The sequence below is a fragment of the Pinus tabuliformis genome, chromosome 8, assembly GCF_031772625.1.
Source record: "Pinus tabuliformis cultivar Carrire ecotype Pingquan chromosome 8, CPIR1, whole genome shotgun sequence".
Taxonomy (NCBI): domain Eukaryota; kingdom Viridiplantae; phylum Streptophyta; class Pinopsida; order Pinales; family Pinaceae; genus Pinus; species Pinus tabuliformis.
Window position 1 is genome coordinate 490,706,553 of NC_142294.1, and position 9,772 is coordinate 490,716,324.

The 9,772-nt window shown below is 44.6% G+C and overlaps 1 protein-coding gene across 1 annotated transcript; it reads right to left on the bottom strand.

The window, feature by feature from the left end:
• Positions 1–8,616: 8,616 nt before the first annotated feature.
• On the bottom strand, positions 8,617–9,402 carry LOC149236218 (uncharacterized). The gene has a single exon (XM_089368813.1). It carries the CDS (start codon positions 9,400–9,402, stop codon positions 8,617–8,619), a length of 786 nt encoding a protein of 261 aa, XP_089224939.1.
• Between the last annotated feature and the right edge of the window lie 370 nt (positions 9,403–9,772).

Sequence of the window (9,772 nt, forward strand, 5' to 3'; positions counted from 1 at the left end):
CAGATCCTTCGTCGTGCAGCATGCACCCAAGGAGGAAGAACTGTTACAAGACATCCCGCGGGAGTCCTGTAACAGTTAAGCCCGCTAGAGTGGATACCATTCACAGCGCTGGCCATATGCAATGAAACGCGGGCGCATGCAACCAAAGCGTCCAATCCATCGGCGGCAGCCTGTAAACATGAACCTCCGGACCTGTGTAAAGTCATCAGCGGCAGATAGATCCACTCATCATCGTCCAAAAGCTGGAAAATCGTGTTGCAGCCGCGCAGGTAAGTGTCTCGACCCTTCCTTCCTTCAGATTGCATGAATTTTACTTTGAAATTGTCTGCAAAGTGTGAGGTGAACGGGTTGAACGGTGGTATGGTCACTTGAATGGCCACGTCGACCGGTTAATGGTCCAGTCGGAAGTTTGGGTGGTGGCCGTGACAAAAGGAATGAGCAGCACACACGTGAGAAAAATCCTGTCGGGAAAAATGAGTCTAACGAGAATGGCGGCGGCGGATCTACTGAGGGATGATCGACAGTAAGTGAACTCGCAGACAAATGATGGAGCAACGTCAGCCAACGGTCCGGCGGGGACAGCTCACCCCCGCGCCACGGGTTCCGCCGATTCAAATCTAATCGGCTAGATTGCCCGCATGCATTTATCATCCACCGTTTGAACCTCAAGTAAACATTCGGATCCCTCTGCAGTTCGGAACCCCGAGCCTTTGGCTATCAGAACGCCGGTGAAGCATCGCCGAGAGCGCAGACCAACTGCAGTCTTTCCCAGAAATCACGCGCTGCTCCTACAGGAAAGCTGCTCCTACAGGAACGCTGTTTCTACAGGAAGGCGGGTTCCTCACGTAAAAAGGTGGCAGATTAAAAAGGTAACCCTGAACTCTCCATGCAATTGGTTTTCAAGGTGGCAGAATCGTCGTCTACAGTCTGGTCATAGGAGGTTGTTGCAAGTATTGTCTGCTGTGCATAGACTGTCGTTCTACAGGATGTCAGCATAATTAAAATGTGTTAAGGTCCTCAGGGATAAAATTTCGTGGATTATGTGCATGACAGAAGCGTAATTCTACGCTCTGTCTCAGTAAGCTAAATTTCCTTCGCATTTGCCACCTCTAGTCAAAACCACAGTTTTTATCATGTCGGGTGGGTTTATTAGATGGGAACCCACTAATTCATCAAAATTAAGGGAAAACCAGGAAGTGGTGGAGCTCTTCACATGAGCACAATGAATATCCTTTTGTGACAAGCTGCAGGGTTATGATGACGAAGTGGCAGAAGATTTTTTACAAGCCTTGAGGCCGAAATCCAAAATAGTGGCCACAGTAAATTTTAGGGGCCTAAGCCTCAAGCTCACCCCGCAATATATCAGTCGAATTACTGAACTTCCAATGGGTATGCCGTGGGATAAGGAAGAAAGGAAGTTGAGCCAGCAGGCCAAGAAAGAATTCTTTCCACCTGAGGAGGAATTCTCGGAGGACAAAAATGGGGTGCGTAGAACAAGTTTGTTGCCACCATGGAATGAAGTTAGCTTGCAGATCATGAAGTATATAACCTGTGAAGGCCGTTTTAGCATCGTGTACGGATATCACTTTAGGTTGCTCACTGAATTAAGGCACCAGATTGATCTTCCTGTAGAAAATAAGCTGAGCATTCCTTATTTCCTGCTACAGTCTTTAATTGAGTGTGCCACAAAGTTAAAAGAAGGCATACCAGATCAGGTAGCCCACCATGGGTTGATCAAAATTCTTGTGGAAGATGCACTCCATTCATATAAGGTTCCCCTCTCGTGGGAATCATTCAGAAATTTGACAAAAGATGGGGACATAAAGATGTTGACCGAGGAAAGTGGTTCCTCCAGCAGTGAGGAAAGAGAATCAGTGGCCGTGGGAAAGAGAGAAACAGGCCAGAAGACCCCAACCACAGTGCAGAAGAAAGAACAAAAGAAGAGGCATGAGAAAAAGGATGACAAAGAAAAAGGTGACACACCCATCTTGTCAGCAAGAGAAAAGAGGTTGCAGAGCAGAACGGACAAAGCTGAGATGGTCCACATCAGCCCAAGTACCTCATCAGCACCCGCAACCAAACCAAAAAGCAAAACCCATACAGCAAAGCAAGCCAAGGTGGCGACACCTGTGTCTACAGGAAAGCAGAAACAGGCTTCTACAGGAAGCCCGAAAACAGAGAAAGGGTCTTCTACAGGAAGCCCGAAAGTTATTGAGAAAGGGACTTCTACAGGAAGCCCGAAAATTGCTAAAACAGGGTCTTCTACAGGAAGCCCTGACAAAGTAAAACCCAAGGAGAAGAAGGCTGATATTCGTGAGAGGGAGGCAGCAGCTGTGCTGGCCGCCCTCAGCACGCCACCTAAGCCCAAAGAGAAAAGAAAGAGGGAGACCCCTCTATACTTTGAGGCTCGAAGAAGTGACAGGATAAAGACGGGCAAGCCACAGCCTCCATCCAGCAGCCAAACCACTACAGGGGATGCCCCTACTTCACCCGGTGAGAGATCCCCCTCGAAGATATCGGTCACCTACGAGAGGGGGAGCCCAAAAACAACTGCTTGGAAGGGGAGGTTGGACCAATCGGTTTCAAAAGCCCGGCACAAAGTCAAGGATACAGAGAAGGGGGAAGGAGCGGCACCCTCATCACCACCAAGGACAGAACAGGCAGAGCCACCGAAAGTAGGAAAGAAGGAGAGTATTCTGGAGCCTAGTTCTCGACCAAGGACAAGGAGCCAGAGCAAAGTTGCTCAAGGATGAGCAAATGTTTTAGCTGGGGGGTGATGATGAGCCCCAATTTTTGGTAACAATTTGGGCTCATTTGGCCTACTCACCTTGCTCAACCCTTCATCTTTTAACACTTATGCATTCATTTCTTAGTATATTCGTGTTATTTGTAGGAAGAAGGGCAGGCATTATATCTATGTGGCTAATACATGATGATTTCAGGTTTTTGGCATTAAAGAGAGCAAAAGACCACGCAAATGGAGACAAGGAGACAACAAAGGTGACATTGTGGGTTCATAGGGAGGTTGTCCACAGTCTTGATGACCTTCCTCGTGATTTTCACCTTAACTCCGAGCTCCAACAGCTCTCCCCACCGAGCTTAAAGGCAGCCAATGGATTCTACAGGATCAGCAGTTTAACTTTCAGTTGGACAGCCAAGCTCCACGAATGGAGGAAGCCAGCTTGATCTTCATTATGTATAAATATGAAGGTCGTAGCCTTTGATAGGAGCTTTTTGAACTTTTGAACTACTGTTGCACTTTCTAAGCACGAGCTACAGCTCGGTTTTTGCTCTTTGTAAGACAATTTTGGCATGATGTTATACTCTTGATTATTTAATAAAGGCAGGCAGCTTTGGATCCAATTCTGAGTTTTTAAGGGAGCTATAGCTCTCAAGTTAGGGCCCAACCTGAGAGCAATAGACCTCCTCTTCCTTGTATGGTTACTTGTTTCCTTGCAAGCACTTTATTTCCTCTGTTTTGACATGCATTTAGAATTTACAGTCTGCTGATTTGATTTCTTTTATGTGATTGAGTAGGATTAGTTTACAGTTCAAGTGCTTCTAGTTGTTTAGATTAGAATAGGAGGATTGTAATTCATTGGAGATTCAAAAAAGGTTGATAGTGCACTCGCTGCCATCTCTGTTTAGAGATTGGGGGTGTGGGCTGTACCAACCACCAAAAAACGCAGTCTTATGCTTTCATGCAAGCTGCCACACAGTCATTTCAATTGTAGATCCATACATGCACTCCGCTCTTGAGCACTACTGCTTCATTCCAACACCATGCACGATTTTTCTCCACACTTTACATTGTTGTTCATTGGTTTAATAACACAGTTAGAATAGGTTGATGGAATTCTCGGTTTTGTGCAAGATATAGAGGATTTGTTTCTTTTACACTGCTTAGCATCACTTTATCATGTTCTTCTTCTTCTCAACCACGCCTGAAGCCACTTGCTCAACCTCTGTTCAGCTCATTAGCCTTCCAACTCATCTACTTCTCACGTAGCTCCATCTTTTCAACTTTTCCTTGCTGCCACCCTTCTATTCACCAACCAACTGTACCCACTCTTTCCTCATCTCATATCTCTGTCCCTGAGCCACCACAAACTCCACCTTCACCTTACCCATCCACCCATACCACTCCTCCACTACTCCATCACCCAAAACTCCAACCATAGCACATCCTGTAGAAGTTAGCAGACTTCCTGTAGAAATCCCAAACTTCCTGTAGGATCCCCTGCAGACATCCTGTAGAAGCCTGCAAACTCGGTTGCTGAGCATCTGAATATTGTGGACTCCTGTGGAATGATGTTAGGGATCCCCTGGAACCTCTCCTAGCCCTCTTGACCTTTCCCAAGCTTTCTCTCCCTTCGCACCACCTCTGCACAGCCAAACCCTAATAAGAAACAAAATCATAATCACTCCAACCACTTAAGCAAAAATATAAAAACATGTTCTTTTCAATAGAAGTAGTTTGAGTTCATGCATTTCACATCATTAGAAGTAATGGCATCATTCTTAGACATTTGCACTCCCACCATTGCATCATAGAGATTAAGCTAGTCAGATTAGGGTTTACTAGGGTTTCCATGTTTTGGTTGGTTTTCAGTTCATTTTTGCAAAGTAGATTAATTTCCTTTGAGATAGCCTTCGTCCATCATTTAGAAAGCTTCTTCTGAGAACATATAGAAGTTGGCTTGAGCCCTAGCGGACTTATGCCAGCTGACCAAGTGACAGCTGCGACAAGAGCTAGTACTTGTGCATACAACACCGTCGCTTCCAAGTTTGTTACGAACTACCGAGTTGATAAAATTAGAGATAGGAAGCTCTAGGAGTTGTAGCATTATTGCTACAATACTGGAGCCCACCACCAAGTTTAGATTTTTTATTATTATCTCTGAATATCCGAAAACTTGAAGGTCTTTGACTCCTTTGTCTATTGCAATAAGGCAAGCTTTGAGGAGCCCAAGGATCTCTGCTTGGTTGTTGGATTTCTGGCCTAATCCCCAGCTGAAGCAATATTTTGAAAACCCGTCTGGAGAGTAGATGACCCCGCCAACACCGGCGGCACCAGGATTAACTTTGGACGCCCCATCAGAGAATATTGTGGATAAATTTTGAGACCGCCACCAAGATTGAAAAGTGTCATCATCGTATCTTATGTGCCAATCTAGATTGACATTTGAGGAGAGAGTAGATACTTACGCGAATAAGGCACTAACGGGCCTAGCCACCTCTTTTATTCTGGCCGTAACAAAGGATCTTCTTTAAAATACTGTTATTGGGCCGCTTCCAGGAGAAAGGATTTAGCTTTTGCAGCTACTTGCAACGGTGAGTGCCTTATCTCTTTGAAAATCAGCTGATTGCGGGCCAACCAAAGCTGCCAACAAACATATTTGGGGAGCGCTATCCAGATTTTGCGCCAAAATGATTTGGGAGGGGTATGATGGGGATAGAAGAGACTCCATGAGGCAAAGAGATCTGAGACAGAAATCTAGGAAGGGAATGAAATCTGTAATTCATGTAAAATGAATCCCCAGACCTCTTTAGCAAAAATGCACTCCAAGAAAAGGTGCTGGGTTGTTTTGGAGTTGTTACTGCATAACACACATCTATGCAGCCCTACTATGTTCCTTTTTTCCATATCATCACCCGCCAGAAGTTTATTATGTACTAGTGTCCAGAAGAAGAAGTTCACTTTTGGTAAGGCTAGGGAATCCCAGACATTCTTCCAGAAGGCCGGTGTTTGATTGTTGTTTCTTGAGGCCTACAAAGCTCTATAACCAGCAGCTGTGGTGTAAACACCGGACTGGCCCCAACCCCAGCTATCTTTCATGGATCTATTGACAGGGGCAACATCCTCCAGCAGATCTTCGAGCAAGGTTTGTTGAAGGGATAACCGGGCAGGGACTCCATGAAAATCCCATCCTGCCCAATATCCACGTTGATCCCAAATCGAAAGGTCATATATGTTGTTAACTCCTGCTTGCTTCAGCCAGTCCCTGAGATCTGTTATGTCCACGTTTTTGGCCAGAGGTTCTTTCCCCATAATGCTGTCGAGCCACAGGTGAGTGTGTTTGCCATTGCCAGGTATTTTGTAGGCCTGTTTGTTGAAGAAATTGCTACTTTTGCAGCATAATTTCCACACCTGCGTGCAGTTTGTTGTATTAGCGTTGTGCAGATTTCTGAGGGATTTGTTGGGTTCATACTTTGAACATAGAGTGACACTAACCAGGTGAGTGGGCTTATGGATCAGCTTCCACAAAATCTTTCCTCCTAGTGCTAAATTGATGAGAGTGGGGTCTCTAATTTACAGCCCACCTTCTGCCATTGTTTTTTTGACCACTTCCAAATTCACCAAATGCATTTTTTTCGTTGCCCTTACCTCCCTGCCACAAGAAGTCTCTGAGAAGTTTGGAGATCTGCTCCATCACGTTTCTTGGTGCAAGGAGAAAAGCTGCCTGAAAGATTGGAAGCGCCGACAGCATGGATTTGATTAAAATTACTTTACCTCCCTTAGTCAACCAGTAGCTTCCCCACATTGCAATTTTTGTTTTGATTTTAGAAATTATTTCGCTCCATAGCGATCTTTTGTTGACTTCAAATATGATGGGGAGGCCAAGGTACTTAAATCTGTCCCATGTTGCTTGGCCTTTGAACCTGAGGAGAGTGGTAATGCTAGTGAGTTCCCGCTGATCTATATTCCAACTGAAGACTTCACTTTTGCTCTTGTTGTGGAGGTAAATCCTCTCTGCGGACAGAGACGATCCCTACTAGCCCAGACCGGGTCTAGCAACAATCACACCATGTTATCACGCAAGTTCCTAATTGCAAATAAAAAGTGGATGGTGAGAACCTACTTGGATTCCAACGCTATTGTTCGTAGGAGAGATGTCGCCCTCGTTCCTTTGCCTCGACCAGTCACGATCCCCACGATCTCCGTGATTGGACACCTGCACATGCAAAGAACAACACGAATACAAGCATAAAATCTAGTAGATGCAATTATATATCAGTCAGAAAAGATATAACTCAACATAAAACATAAGATAATGAGAGTGGAACCATAATGATAGTCATCTATTATTAATAAACAACAAAGAAGAATACAACCATTGCTCTGACGTCAAATCCTCCTTTGGCTGGGTAGTCAGCTACACAAGTCTTGCAAAGCTTGTTGGGATGAGGAACAAGCCTTTCTCTCTTTGGGTGACAAGAATCTCCTTACTTAGATTTGGCCTTATGGGTGCAAAGAAGGCTCTTGCAGCTTTAAACTCTCTATCACTATACTGGAATTGCTAGCTAGAACTGCTGTCACTAGCTTGCTCAAGGAATAGAGGCAAGCTTTTATAGATAGAGAGGAAAGAGATAGGATCAACCACATTATTCATGGGATTGGCTTTATCACTTCGAAACTTCCATGAAAGGTGGCAAACCACTTTCCCTTCTATGGAGATTCGAAGCCAAACCATCCTAGCTCAACATAGATTCAGTTGGAGAATGGGTTGAAGAGAACCTTCAGAAACTTGTTGGTTAAAAACTTTACTCAATTCGGTTGGCGCGAGTGTGACTCTGAGATAGAGCGCCAATGGCGCGCCCTCTTTAGAGGATTTCCCTCATTGGCGCGGGCAGTGAACTGTGGACCCACGCTAATGCAAAAAGAGCTGTTTTCATGGGTATTTTGCAGGAGATGTCTTAAGGGCACATGAAGCTCATACTTAGAGGAATATGATGCAAGTGGTTTTAGGTCATGTCACTTCTCACAGGTCCCGGAATGAGTCCTCCAGTGTGCGGGTGAGGGGTAATAGGGATGGTGACAAACGGTGACAAATTGTTGTGTAACAGCTCTCGTTGATTAAAGACCCTAAGGATCTGCAGTAATTTCTGAGAACAGTGTCAAAAGCTTTGGCTATCCTGGTGGAAGCTCCACCAAGGAGAAGGGAATCGTTAGCAAAGAGGGCGTGGTTCAAGGAATCTGCTCCATGGGAAGGTTTGAGACCTGGAACCGTTTAATCTTTCAGCAGTGAGCTTTGAACTAAGGGAGTCTGCCATTAAGATGTATAGGAAAGGGGAGAGAGGGCATCCCTGCCTGATGCCTCTCTGAGCTTGGAAAAACTTTGTAGGGCGACCATTGACTAAAGGGGCAATCCACGGATTGTCAATGCAGGCTTTAATAAGGTGAACAAAGAGGGATGAAAAGCCAAAGGAGAGAAGGACTTTGCTAAGGAATGTGTGATTAACTCTGTAGAAGGCATTTGCCATATCTAATTTTATCAACATACCTTTTCCGTTCCGCTGCTTGCTTGAATGTATAGTCTCCTGAACTTGGATTACATTGTCTAGAATGTGCCTACCTTCCACAAAACCACCTTGAGAAGAGGAGATCAATATTTTTAACAATGGCTTGATCCGATTTGCTAACAATTTGGCCAGAATTTTATAAGAAGCGTTACACAACGAAATGCGCCTGAATCTTGCAAATGACTCAAGGTTGGTGTCTTTGGGGATTAAAGCGAGGTAATTGGAGTTGGTTCCTCCACCTATCTTGGCTTTTTTCATAAACCCACTTATCATTTTATGGAGATCATCCTTGATAAGATGCCAGCAAGATTTTTAGAAATGGATTGTGAATCCATCAGGCCTAGGTGCCTTGTCTACGTCCATGGACCAGATAACGTTTATGGTTTCCTCCTCAGTGATTGGCCTATAGAGGATTGTGTTATCTTCAGGGCTGATGAGTGAAGGGATGTTAGAGAGGAAGTCAACAGCTTCCTCATCATTGCTTTGAGTTCCTTCTCTGTATAGATTCCTGAAATGGGTTTCGGCGGCAGCTTTGACTTGATTAAACCCTTTACAGACATGGCCCTCAGCTGTTTTGATTTCTGCTATATGATTCCTGGACAGTCTCGCTCTATATTGCCAGTGGAAGAAGGAGGTGTTCCGATCCCCAGCCTTCAACCACAGACTTCTGGATTTGAGTCTCCAGTATTCTTCTTCCTTTCTAAAAGATTGATATGTGGATTGTTGGGCTTTTATTTCTTTTTCCAGCAACTCTGCTGTGATATCTTTGCTTTCCATATCTGTTTGCAGGGACTGCAATGAATGCACTGACTCTTTTCTTTGATCGGTAGGAGAAGGGGCTGGCCTCTTTATCCAATCCTTCAGAGCTTGTTTTGTGTCTTTCAAATTTTTCTCCCATACATAGCTTGGGGATCCCAAGAAGGATTTGGCCCATGCTGCCTTCACTATCTCTAAAAAACCTTCTCTCTCGATCCAAAGAGGGTTGAATCGAAAAGGAATAGGACCCAGGTCTTCTTCATCTTCCAGGAGGAGCTGAATAGGCTTATGATCAGAGGTAAGTTTAGGCAGAATTTTTGTGATGATAATCTTTTTGTTCATCATTATGGAGCTTTGCACCAGGAATCGGTCTAATCAAGCTGAAATGTGGTCCGATCCAACCCTGTTATTGGACCAAGTGTAAATGCCTCAGACAGGATTGAAATCTAAAAGGTCCCAATGCTGAGAGAGCTCCTCCACCATGTCCAGCATGGGGTCTCTGATGCTGGAACCCCCCCTCTTCTCTTTTTCTTTCATAATGATATTAAGATCCCTGGCTATAATGATATTGCTGGGAGAAGACTTCTCTAAAAAGGCAGAGAGAGAATTCCAGCATTCTCGTTTTTCAAAGTACGAAACTAGAACGTAAAGATTGAAGAGGGATATGGACAACTTACTTGCATTGTGCTTCAGTTCCATGAAGATCCAGTGC